Genomic DNA, 13921 nt, shown 5'->3' on the forward strand with positions numbered 1-13921 from the left:
GATGATCCACTTCAAATTTGGCAACTCTGCTATTTTAAATAACTTGTATATTATCATAGAATAGTGATTTCTTTTCACAACTCTTGATTGTAAAAATTTTTCGGTGTATATTTTCAGGTTAAAACTGGACTTGATCGAACTCCAAAAAATCGTTTAGGAACGGGAAGCAGTCCTCGAACGATCTTTTCTCCTTCTAGCTTCTCTCCTGCTCTGTAAGTATTAGTGATACAGTTAAAATTTCATGGTAGATGTAGTAACTACAATCCTCAGATTAAATGTAGTCCAACATTGGCTACTCGTTATTTGGATCAGCCATTAAATTTGTGGCAAATCTCTCTTCATGTATGTTTGATAATGTTGCAGTTTTTAAGTTGCAAAATCCTTACTGTTTATCCTAATGTTAAATTAATATACTGAACTTACCAATTCAATAGCTGAATGGGAAGCTATATTCTTTCCGAGCGAGTTGGCTGTGCGTTTAGGGGCAGGCAGCTGTAAGCTTGCATTCCAGATGGTGGGTTCGAACATCACTGTCGGCAGCCGTAAAGATGGTGTGGTTTCCCATTATTATTTCCCTTAATTAAGGCCATGGTTGCTTCCCTTGCACTCCTACCCCTTTCATATCCCATTGTTGCCATGAGACCTACCTGTGTTGATGTGAGGTAAGGCAGCTAGTGTGCAAGGTCGATAGCTGCAGTCGTTTAAGTGCGGCAAGTATCCAGTAATGGGGAGATAGTGGGTTCGAGCCCCACTGTTGGCAGCACTGAAGATGGTTTTTTGTGGTTTCTCATTTCCAGACAAAGCAAATGCCGGAGCTGTACCTAATTAAGGCCACGGCCGCTTCTTTCCACTTCCTGGGCCTTTCCTATCCCATCGTCGCTATAAGACCTATCTGTGTCGGTGCAACGTAAAGCAAAATGTCAAAAAAGAAGAAAAAAAAGAAATAATGGTTGTAGTGAAGTTTCAGATCAATATGAAAAATTACCTTGTCCTAGTAGGCCATGGGCCCAAGTATTACAAATGTCTCAATCTCATCTGCTTTCCATATTATGTTATCTTCCATTATATTTTAAGATTGACTGATATGGCCTTGTAATAATACTCAACATGGCTTAGCTGTGTTGATACTGCTACACGGCTGAAAGCAACGGGAAACTACAGCCGTAACTGACTCCCGAGGATGTGCAGCTCTCTCTGTATGAATGATGTACTGATGATGGCTTCCTCCCGGGTAAAATATTCCGGGGGTAATCTAGTCCCCATTCGGATCTCCGGGTGCGGACTACACGAGAGGGGGCGATCATCAGGAAGATGGATACTGACATTCTGCGAGTCGGAGCGTGGAATGTTAGGAGTTTGAATCGTTGTGGTAGGTTAGAGAATCTGAAAATGGAGATGGATAGACTAAAGTTAGATGTAGTTGATATAAGGGAAGTACGTTGGCAGGAAGAACAGGATTTTTGTCAGGTGACTACCGAATTATCAACACGAAATCAAGCAAGGGAAAAGCAGGAGTTGGTTTAATAATGAATAAGAAAATAGGGCAGCGGGTAAGCTACTACGACCAGCATAGTGAAAGAATTATTGGCGTCAAGATAGACACCAGACCAATGCCCACCACAATAGTGCAGGTCTATATGCCTACTAGTTCAGCGGATCTTGAAGGAATCGAAAGAATATATGAGGAGATGGAAGATTTAATACAATATGTAAAAGGTGACGAGAATCTAATTGTGATGGGAGACTGGAATGCAGTGGTAGGCCAAGGAAGAGAAGGTAATACAGTAGGAGAATTTGGATTGGGACAAAGGAACGAAAGAGGAAGTCGGCTGGTTGAATTCTGCACTGATCATAATTTAGTCCTTGCCAATACTTGGTTCAAACACCACAAACGACGGCTGTATACGTGGACAAGACCTGGAGACACTGGAAGGTATTAAATAGACTTCATTATGATTAGGCAGAGATTCAGAAATCAGGTGTTGGATTGCAAAACTTTCCCAGGGGCAGACGTGGACTCTGACCACAACTTGTTGGTCATGAAATGCCATCTGAAATTGAAGAAAGGAAAGAATGCAAAAAGATGGGATCTAGACAAGTTGAAAGAAAAGAGTGTGAGGGATTGTTTCAAGGAACATGTTGCACGAGGACTAAATGAAAAGCCTGAAGAAAACACTATAGAGGAAGAGTGGAGAGTCATGAAAAATGAAGTCAGTAGGGCTGCTGAAGAAATGTTAGGAAGGAAGGAAATATAAACTAAGAATCAGTGGATAACTCAGGAGATACTAGACCTGATTGATGAACGACGAAAATACAAGAATGCTAGAAATGAAGAGGGCAGAAAAGAATACAGGCGATTAAAGAATCAAGTGGATAGAAAGTGCAAGGTAGCTAAGGAAGAATGGCTGAAGGAGAAGTGCAAGGACGTCGAAGGTTGTATGGTCCTGGGAAAGGTAGATGCTGCATACAGGAAAATCAAGGAAACCTTTGGAGAAAGGAAATCTCGGTGTATGAATATTAAGAGCTCAGATGGAAAGCCACTTCTAGGGAAAGATGACAAAGCAGAAAGATGGCAAGAACATATCCAAGAGTTGTATCAAGGTAAAGATGTAGATAATTTGGTTCTGGAACAAGAAGAGGCTGTTGATGATGATGAAATGGGAGACCCAATTTTGAGGTCAGTTTGACAGAGCTGTGAGAGACCTAAATAGGAACAAGGCACCTGGAATTGATGACATTCCTTCTGAATTACTGACTGGCTTAGGAGAAAGCAGCGTGGCAAGGTTATTCCATTTAGTGTGTAAGATGTATGAGACAGGAGAAGTCCCATCCGATTTTCGGCAGAATGCTGTTATACCTCTTCCCAAGAAAGCCTGTGCTGACCGGTGTGAAAGCTACTGCACCGTTAGTTTAGTATCTCATGCCTGCAAAATTTTAACACGTATTATTTACAGAAGAATGGAAAAACAAGTTGAAGCTGAGTTGGGAGAAGATCAATTTGGCTTCAGAAGAAGTGTAGGAACACGTGAAGCAATCCTGACTTTACGTCTGATCTTAGAGGATCGAATCAAGAAGGACAAGCCCACGTACATGGCATTCGTGGATCTAGAAAAGGCATTCGATAATGTTGATTTGACCAAGCTATTTTCGATTTTGAAGGTGATTGGGATCAGATACCGAGAACGAAGAATTATCTACAATCTGTATAAAAACCAGTCTGCAGTGATAAGAATCGAGGTCTCTGAAAAAGAAGCAGCAATCCAGAAAGGAGTGATGCAAGGCTGCAGTTTGTCCCCCCTCCTCTTCAATGTTTATGTAGAACAGGTAGTAAAGGAAATCGCAGAGGAATTTGGAAAGAGAATCACAATCCCAGGAGAGGAAATAAAATCCTTGAGATTTGCCGATGATGTTGTTATTTTGTCTTGAGACTGCAGAGGACCTCGAAGCTGCTGAATGGTATGAAGTCTTGGGTAAGGAGTACAAGATGAAAATAAATAAGTCCAAAACAAAAGTAATGGAGTGCAGTCGAACGAAGGCAGTTGATGCAGGAAATATTAGATTAGGAAATGAAGTCTTAATGGAAGTGGATTAATATTGTTACTTGGGTAGTAAAATAACTAACGATGCCAGAAGTAAGGAGGACATAAGATGCAAACTAGCACAAGCAAGGAAGAGCTTTCTTAAGAAAAGAAATTTGCTCACTTCAAACATTGATATAGGAATTAGAAATATGTTTTTGAAGACTTTTGTGTGGAGCTCAGCATTGTATGGAAGTGAAACATGGACGATAACTAGCTCAGAAAGAAAGAGAATAGAAGCTTTTGAGTTGTGGTGTTACAGAAGAATGCTGAAGGTGCGATGGATAGATCGAATCACGAATGCAGAGATACTGAATCGAATTGGTGAGAGGAGATCGACTTGGCTAAATTTGACGAGAAGAAGATAGAATGATAGGACACATCTTAAGACACCCAGGACTTGTGCAGTTGGTTTTTGAAGCAAGTGTAGGTGGTAAGAACAGTAGGGATAGACCAAGGTTTGAATATGACAAGCAGATTAGAGCAGATGTAGGATGCAGTAGTTATATAGAGATGAAAAGGTTAGCACAGGATAGTGTGGCATGGAGTGCTGCATCAACCCAGGCTATGGACTGATGACTACAACAACACACATTTTAAGAATTTGTTTTTTGTATCTTGCAGTGTACTATTTCCACTGCTTGATAGTTTGGAACTTCCTTTTTTTGTTTACTGCTGAAGAATTCTTTGCAATCACCTTCACTTTCTTTTCTTTACTGTAGATATGGTCGATGGTACCTGTGTTTCGTCGGAGACCACCATTATGACTGATGACACAAACGTCAGTTTAGGTTTGAGCGAGCCAGTACTCATCAGCACTCACAGTTGCCTGCTGTCTTGCCTCGCGTAACCTCTCCGCACATTCCGTTCCCTTTGTCCTCCTCCATACACGGCTGTCTGTATTTGTGTTATACTGGAGGCGTGTTAATTGTCGGACAGTTGGGTTGAGTGACATAGATGGTAGAGGGGCTGGTCTCCTGGCCCCAACTTGGCAAGTTCGATCCTGGCTCAGTCCAGTGGTATTTGAAGGTGCTCAAATATGTGAGCCTCGTGTTGGTAGTACTGACACACAAAAGAAATCCTGTGGGACAAAATTCCAGCACCCTGGCATCGAAAAACTGAAAGAGTAGTTAGTGGGTTGTTACATTATTATTAGTCTGGCATAACTTGGAGGATTTTATAGACAAAAATCTCACACAGCATATTCAAAAACATAATTTTACACGCAGGAATTATTTCATGTTTATTTTCCAGTGTGTAGTGTTTTGTTGTTTCTTCTCTCTGTCATTTCTTTAAGAGTTCTTTTTTGGAACATCCTTCACTAAAGTTCCTATTATCTGATATTTCTGGTCCCAAGAACTAGACTCCTTCCAAAATGCATGAAATATATTTTTCCCTTCCTCTTCAGTTAATTTCTCGGCACATTTCATCCTACACTTACATGGAGGCTTAATTGTGCGTGCTGGTACTTCCTTCCCACCCTTCACCGATTTATAAGCTGCCCAATCAACCTGCTTCTTTTAGCACTATTTTTTTTCCAACTTGAGGGCTCTCGGATCGTTTTTCTTCCACGATGTACTACTACTTTTCAGTTAGTTGCAGGTAACTCGCATGCCTCTTTTGAGTTATTTTGACATTCTGAAATTAAAAGAAACTTTGAAAACATTATTAATACTAATAGTAATAATATTAATTATAATTGGCATAATGTCGTGGGTACAAAAAAATCAAACTGACCGTCTAGAGAAAGCCCACTACTTGCACTGCCTCCTGGTTCGTAATGTGGGTCCTAGTCAGAGAAGTCTGATGCAGTCTCATCCTGCTAGTCTTCCATGTGCTCTTCATCCACAGGTTTCTCACGCGTATGCTTGCCGTCCAGTGTCTCTTCACCTGAGATTTTTTTTTGCGTTAGCAATATGCGATATTTGTGGTGGAAGTTTAGGAGCTAAGTTTTGTCGATAAATAGCACTGAAACAGTAATAACTTTAAGATACTACTAAAAATACAGCGTATATTAATGGGATCTAATTTTAATCAGTTGAAGTTAGTATTACTTCATTCTACACATCAAAGTTCTTGATTAGGGCGTAACTCCACAAAACATAGTAACAAAACATGGGTTACAACGGAATTCTTGAGCAAGAAACATTAATATATTTACCTCTCATTTCAGGTGCTTGCTTCAGAGCAAGTTGCAATATTATCTTTCCTCTTGGAAAACTATTAATTTTGCCTTCGATCAAACACCAAAGTCTCACGAAACTTCACTTCTTACAATATTTCACTGTTGTGTTCATGCTAATTTGCATGCGATAATGCAGGTCTTTAATATTCTTGTAACACAGGAAACAATAATAATGTTCACAATAATAAGCACACTTCATTATCGTACTGTAATAATGTAGACATCAGGCGAATGTTTGACTCTTTCTTCCCGCGGAGAAATTACGTAGAAGAAATGCGGATGTCCCACAAGCAACCTTGCAGCACTAAAAAGTTTTCTGCAAAAGGAGGATGTCCCACATGCGCACTTCCTGTCCTGAAAGCACTCTGGACTACCGCCTTTATGCCACACTACATCCACTGGGAATGGCAACAGGACAACCGCCCTTAATCCATAGATGCGGTCGATTATACCGAACACAAAAATGGCCGTAACTAAGAATCACACAAAGAAAATGGGCATACGCCCTTTTGCTTCTCAGGTAAGGATATGTGGACATAATGTAGAGATGTTCAACAGTTCATGAGTTATAGGTTGACATCTTGGCTGAATAACCTTGTATACAGTAGGTTTATTCTATATATTCTCTGAAGTTTTAGAAATATATTTGAAAGTGAAGTGATGGTGGACTGAGTAGCCTCAGCCCAGTGGTATTTGAACATGCTCAGATATGGTGGCCTCATGTCGGTCGATATTTCCTTGCATGTAAGAGAACTCCCGTGGGACCAAATTGCGGCACGTTGGTGTCTCAGGAAACTACGAGTTGTTCATGGAATGTAATGCCATTATTATTATTATTATTATTATTATTATTATTATTATTATTATTATTATTATTATAAAGTGAAATAAACTGTAAAAATATTAGCTTTCACCTAATATCATTTTTTTCTTTTTTTCTAGTGCTACCCCATCAAGCAAATATGCCTCTCGCACTAATTCTGGTGATGCTGTCTGTTCGTTTGGTGATACAGCGACTGCAAAATGGCATCCTACTTCGCCAGGTTTCTGTCCAACAATTAGGTTTGTGACACCTGTTGCACCTGATGTTCATTACATGTTTGAACAGCTACGTGATAAAGCCTCGGTTCTCGATGAAATCATAGAGCACATTGGCGAGCAGATTGTGACAAAATGCTCGCTGGATGATCCTGAGGATGTGAAAACCCTGCAGCCAGTAAGCTGCTCCAGTTTATGGTTAGACTAATGAAGTAAATACGTTGGGAACTATGTTTTTTGCTTCAGTATTTTAAAAATAAGTTTTTAGGTTATGGCAGTTAATTTTGTATACATTTTTGAAGAAAACTTTTCATATTTTATGTTTTTACATTAAGCTGCATTGTGGGTACTGGTTTGCAATTTCCATGTGTGGTAAGCTGTGTGGGTAGAAATTATCTTTTGGCAAGTCCTCATTTTTTTTTTTTTTGGTCTCAGGAGCCGTTCATAACTGTTGGACGTATCTGTTGTGATGCTAATGGCAGGTTGAATTCAAGATCAGTGCTGCTCGAGTGTTCGAGGGATCTATCAACAGGTTCGACTGTGCCTGTAGATTTGACACAAGTACCCCAGTACTCCCTCTTTCCTGGACAGATTGTAGCTTTGCGTGCAACCAATCCAACACGCTCAGTGGCTGTTGGTCAGCAGGTTTATAGCAATGCTGTCCTCCCTTTGCCTGTTAACCGGCCAACCCTTGCAGGATCTAATGGTTAGTTGATTTTTCTGTTATGTTGTTTTAAAATGCTTGGGTTATAAGTCACTAAGTCATGACAACCATATTTTGTTGAACATGTGCATGTTTTTATCAGAATTTTGAATTCTGCTGTTTTTCATGAGGCTTTAATCCTAATGTAAATATGGTATCTACAACTCTGCCACAGAAAGAATTGTGATTTGCTGAATGCATATCACCACTCTCCACCCTGTTGATGTCCCTTTCAGACATGCAATTTTGGGCATCGTTTATGATAATAGTGAGAAGGTTTGAATTTCTGACTAAACGTATTTGTGTTGAGTACCTAAGGAGGACAAGGAACAGTTTATGAACTGTTTGTAACTAAATTGAGGGGTTTGAAGGGATATCTTCTGAAGTATGAGAAGTTAATACAGTAGAAGTCGTTATAGCGAGAAATCACAGCAGCGAAAAATTTACTCGCTATTGCTGATTGTCGTTATATCCGATTTTTGTATAAAAGTCGGAAAACCCCATACACATTAAAATCTGTATGAAACGGCAATCAGCTTGTTCAAAACTTGCGTTTCCGCGGATAATATCCACACTATGACTTACTTGTTTGTTATTTTAAGAAATTCGATACTGCATGAAAGTGTATGTTGAATTTCATTTGGAAAAAAGTACACATTCGTATTTCTCCGAATCCAAGGCGAACCCCACATTTTCCTTCAAAAAATTTAAATCAGGCTCAAAAAGTGCTTTGTAAAATCATATGAATGTCTTTGTTGTACAGTAGCCTACTCATTTTTATACTAATTTTAGACGCCGAACATTGGCTTCCGTTACACTGCATTTTTTTGCAGCTGCACAGTTATTCTTTATTTCTGCGGGTCGAATGACATTTAACTTAAAATTGGCATCATAATACCGAAGAGAACCCGTTGAAAATTTGCCGCCAATACCTATTCCATGCGTCTCTACAATACGGCGATCCATCGGGAAAATATTCTTGCTGTCTATAAAAACTGTTGCAGTACGGTACTTTTACTCAGCGTCAGATATAACCGGCTACCGCTACACGCACGTCTCGCTTGCCGGGTCCGGCCAACTTCAGCGGCTAGGGATGTATAGACCTCATCGTGGACGTTGAAGGTCAACGAATGAGTTTATTGCACCACGGTATGACCTTTCCACCCTTACGTTTTTCGTCCACATACCTCACAATTAAACTTTTGACTTCTTTAAAGCGTCCTTGTTGCGGACCACTGAATGCATTTTTTGTATCTTTGGCTTCGCGCTGACGCCAAGTATTGGTTTTAGTTAGGCCTACGCCATATTTTCTTGCGGCTGCACAATTACTCTACATTTCTGAGTGTTTAATAACCATTAAGTCAAAATTGGCATAATATCGACAAGAACCCATTGAAAATTTGCCGGCAATGCCTGTTCCACATATCTTTACGACTATCATCACGAAAATATTCTTGCTGTCTATAAAAATTAATTTTACTAAGAGTCGGGTACGGTACAGTAGACGCGTTATAACTGCCAGTGAGTAGCCGTGGCCTTTCTAAGAATACAAAGGATCGCATGTTTTGGTGCCATTCTGCAGACTTGAGAAACGTTTTTGTAGAGGCTAATAGAATGTCATTCTCTCTTCACTATTTCCCGAGATCCATTGACGTTACACAGAGGCACTGTACAACCGGTTGTCACGGATAGCGATGTATGATAAAGAGGCAGTCGTTTGTCAACAAATTTTTTGTGCGCGTGTGGGGGTGAAAAGAAGCAGAGTGGTTACCGCGAGAGTTGCCAGTGGTATTCATTACTGTTAGGCCGTGATTGCAAGACGACCCTTGATTTTTCGCATGAGATTCTGAGGAAGAAAATGTCTTGGATTTGGAGAAATCCGGTATCACTCAAGAGTTTTCTTCTTCAAATGGCGTCACCTAACCTAACCGTATGTGTGTCATAAAATCATACTTGAAACGCATGTGGGGAAATTAGTTATCCCCGCTAAAAATTTACACGTGAATATCCTTTCCGAAATTTAACTAGACGCAAGAAAATATGAACTATCCTCTAAAATCAGTGATGTACTCTGCCATATCTTGAGGTGTATCACATTCTTAATTAATTTCAGTATATAACATTAAAATTAAGAGATCGTTTACTTCAGCCGTTATTTTTAAAGAGTTAACAACTCCTATCGGCCACGTTATTTACACATTTATTATGAAAACTTATTATTCTTTCATTCGAATTTTCTCTATTCGAATTTGAACTATCAAACTATCAGAGAATAGCAGTCGTTGGGTATTACTAATCGACTACAACATCGCCTTCGAATGTCGATGAGAGAGCTCGCAAATGCACATAGAGAGAAAACTATTCCGTACCAAAGATGATCGATCGCATTTTGTGGCAAACTTTTCGGTTTCCTTTTTCAAACAGAATCGCCTATCCTTCATACTTCAAGCGCCACTAGAGAAATGATAACCTCCTCGCTATAAATCTACATGATAATAACCATTCGGTAACTTAACCAGCCGCGAGAAAATATAAACTAACCTGTGAAATCAATTATGCACTCTGCCACATCTCGAGGTGTATCCCATTTTTATTTAATTCCACTATTTAGCATTACAATTAAGCGATCGTTTATTCAGCCTTTATTTTTAATGAGTTAAGAACTGTTACCGGACATGTTATTTACGCATTTATTACGAAAATATGTTCTTTCATTTCAAATTTTCTTTACGGAACAGCAATGGACGGGTATACTAATAAACTCCGACATCGCCTTCGACTGTCGACGAGAGAACTCGCTAGTGGACATAGCGAGGAAACGATACGAAGATAATCGATTGCATGCATTATAATCGCTGGGGTGCATACATATCGATAACGGAAAAAGTCGCACGCGCTTAATCGCTCGTAATAACGGATACATCAATGATAGGGCTCTCGCTGTAACCGAAGGATAATGCACAGTTTAATGTAAGAATTTTGAAGGGACTGCAAAATATTGTCCGTTTAACGGGGTTCTCGTTATAAGCATTACTCGCTATAGCGGACTTCTACTGAACGTTTATTTCAGAATATTAAGAAACGCTCTTTGGCTACAGCACGAAATTACACTTGTAGGAAGATTTATGTTCGGATGACTGGTTGAAATGCGCCCCGATGCACATTAAACTCCTATAATACCAGTAAGCCAAATACGAGGTGCGGCAATTAAATAACGAGACTGATGTGAAAACTGTGATTTATTGCAAACAAAGTTACAATACACTTTTTTTTTGCTAGGGGCTTTACGTCGCACCGACACAGATAGGTCTTATGGCGACGATGGGATAGGAAAGGCCTTGGAGTTGGAAGGAAGCGGCCGTGGCCTTAATTAAGGTACAGCCCCAGCATTTGCCTGGTGTGAAAATGGGAAACCACTGAAAACCATTTTCAGGGCTGCCGATAGTGGGATTCGAACCTACTATCTCCCGGATGCAAGCTCACAGCCGCGCGCCTCTACACGCACGGCCAACTCGCCCGGTCACAATACACTTTTATCCTCTTCAACATACTCCCCTCCCCTATCTATACACCGTTGCATACGTGCCTTCCACTGTTCAAAGCAATGCTGTAGGTCATCCTGCACAACACCTCTGCAGTTTTTACTTTTACGTGTTCCACAGACTGAGTATGTGTTCCCTTTAATACACTTTTCACTTTTGGGAAGAGATAAAAGTCACGCGGAGCAAGATCAGGCTAATATGGAGGATGTTCTAGCACAGGAATGCACTTGTTAGCTAAAACCTGCTTTGCAGACAAGGCGTTGTAGGCTGGTGCGTTGTCGTGGTGAAGAATCCATGAGCCGTTCTTCCATGCATCTGGTCTTTTCTTCCTTACTCTTTCCCTTAGCTTGATTAGGAATTCTTTATAGTATTGCTGATTTACGGTTTGACCCGCATGATCCCATTCAATCATCAGAACACCCTGGATATCGAAAAAAACGATCAACATTGCCTTCTGTTTTGATTTGCTCATTTGCTCTTTTTTCATTCTTGACAATGAGGGTGTCTTCCAGTGCATGGATTGACATTTTGTTTCCGGGTCATACTGGAAAATCCATGTTTCATCATCTGTGATGACATTTGTGAGCAATTCTGGATCTGCGAGTCATTCCGTGATGTTAGAGCACATGATCTTCCGATTGTCTTTTTGTTCCTGGGTGAGGTTTTCGGGACCAATTGTGCACAAACTTTTCTCATGCTTAATTCATCATGCAAAATTTTTGTCTCACTGTCTCTTTGTTAATGTTTAACATGTCAGCAATCATCCGAATACTCAGGCGTCGGTCTTTCCGCATAATTTCGTTGACTTTCTGGACGTTTCCTTCACTTCTGACAGTCACAGGTTTTCCTGGACGTTCCATCATCTTCAACCTCTTCCCGACCTTCAGAAAACCGTTTGTGCCACTCAAACACTCGTGCACGTGACAGAGCATTGTCACCAAACACCTCCTTTAACATTTGAAAACATTCTGTGGGTGATTTCTTTAATTCCACTAGGAATTTCAGGTTAATGCGCTGCTAGAGTTTTATGTCCACCACGATCGCGGCATGACTACACAACGGTGTCCACTACAACAAAGTCTCAAAAGCAAACCAAAGCAGGTAGAATGACGAAACGAAGTGTGCTTGCTCAGGAAGGATCAAGGTCAACTACATTCCAATGACAACCTCCCACCATGCGACCACGGAGTACGATGGGCGCAGTCTCGTTATTTGCCGCACCTCGTATGTAACTTTCAAGTTGAAATTTATATCGCTTACCTTGGAGATTTCCTATCCTGATTCACCATGATTGAGCATGTCAACCTGAACTGTAGATAATCATGTAACTACATCTACCAAAAAGAAAAAAAATTCAAAAAGACATACAGGCAATCACAGAGATGAGTTATTTATAAGGTTCAACCTCTTTTACTGCTAAACATGGATTCTAGTCACTGAACATATTGAGCACAGTCACTTTAGTGCAGTTTTCCTCTTATGTGCTTCACAACACATGATGGTCCTAACCCCTTGTTCCATTTCTTTCACACAGAGTACTGATTCACAGACTGCCTATGTAGGATGCAACACCTTACCTTCATGCTGAACCGCTTGGGGCTTCTCTGCACTGCAGACAGATTTTCCATATTACACTCTGCCACTTGCCTTCATTTCTCCTTGGCTAATCAATCTTTTGTAAACAAGTGCAAATGTACATATACGTATATGATAAAAATATTTTAATTTTATGATATAATCTTCTAAATGCTATAAAAGTAAAAAGATAAAAATGAACGCAGCATACTATTTTTCTTAGAGCTCACACGCAGTTGAGTGAGCATGAGTGTTGAACATCCAGGGAACTATGTCTTTTCCACATGCAGAGAGAGGATTCTCCACCTATTTGTTTACATCAGGATTAAACTCTTGTGAAAAGGAGCCTACCACATGGATTTGTTTCTTTAGAAGGGTCGTTTATTCTGGCACTAAGGCCAGGATGCAGAACTTGTTCTCTTGTCAGTGTTGCATCTTTATTCCTCCAGAATAAGAGGAATAACTTTGACCAGTCGAATAACATTATGTAGCCTCGAACTCTGTTGACTGCCTAGCATAACCAGTCAACCTTTCATTTTAGCTATGATATAATAATCGTGTTGTAAAATAACTTCAGAATATAATGCGTGCTTGAATACTTTCCATCTTCGGCATATTTTTATTATTGTTGATTATTGTATGATGCACATTTACATTTTATACAAAACAAAACTGGTCACAATTTAAAATCTTAAGTTCAAAATGTAGTCTACTGATGCAGAAGTCAGAGGTAAACTTAAACATAAGTGTTCTTTTAAAAACTTGAAGATCTTAAATTTATTTAGGTTTTCTCATTCATAATCATTTAAATAATAAAATTTTTTGTAATGGTAATTTTCCTAATATGTCACTAGTATTTGTTTGTTCATTGATGTGAATAATGATATAATGCTTCTTTAAATTTGGGCTAAACGAAAGTTATATTGTTTTTATTCTTTGATTGGACCACTGATGAAAGTAATATTCTATGTTGCTGAAACATGTTAGAATAAATCATTTTCAATTATAAAAGTATATTGACAAGGTGGACCAAGGACATAACTATTTTAAGTACAGTGAAACCTCGTTAATTCAAAATCATAGGGATGCGAAAATCGGACTTCGAATAACCTAATTCTGAATGAACCGCCAACTCGTAATTCAGTAATGCCAACCCTTACCGCGTCACAAAATATTTTAAGACCCATTAATGCATGCAATCATCTTCATTCTCGGTTTAAGCCTTTCAAATGCCATGTAAAACGCTATTTCCAAAATGTATCCAACAAGGTGCATTTACATTTATTTAAATAATGCCTTT

At 39.6% G+C, this 13921-nt stretch overlaps 1 protein-coding gene across 4 annotated transcripts in view; it reads left to right on the forward strand.

The window, feature by feature from the left end:
• The window catches only part of PolA2 (DNA polymerase alpha subunit B), a 153242-nt gene that overhangs the window by 60498 nt on the left and 78823 nt on the right, over positions 1 to 13921 (forward strand). For all 4 annotated transcript variants that reach the window (XM_067152543.2, XM_067152542.2, XM_068228873.1 and 1 more), the window contains 3 exons: positions 118 to 212; positions 6706 to 6979; positions 7237 to 7507. In XM_067152543.2, coding sequence (XP_067008644.2) covers positions 118 to 212; positions 6706 to 6979; positions 7237 to 7507 — 640 coding nt within the window. The remainder of the gene's footprint in view (positions 1 to 117; positions 213 to 6705; positions 6980 to 7236; positions 7508 to 13921) is intronic.

Source organism: Anabrus simplex, chromosome 8, assembly GCF_040414725.1.
Source record: "Anabrus simplex isolate iqAnaSimp1 chromosome 8, ASM4041472v1, whole genome shotgun sequence".
NCBI classification, from domain to species: Eukaryota; Metazoa; Arthropoda; class Insecta; order Orthoptera; family Tettigoniidae; genus Anabrus; species Anabrus simplex.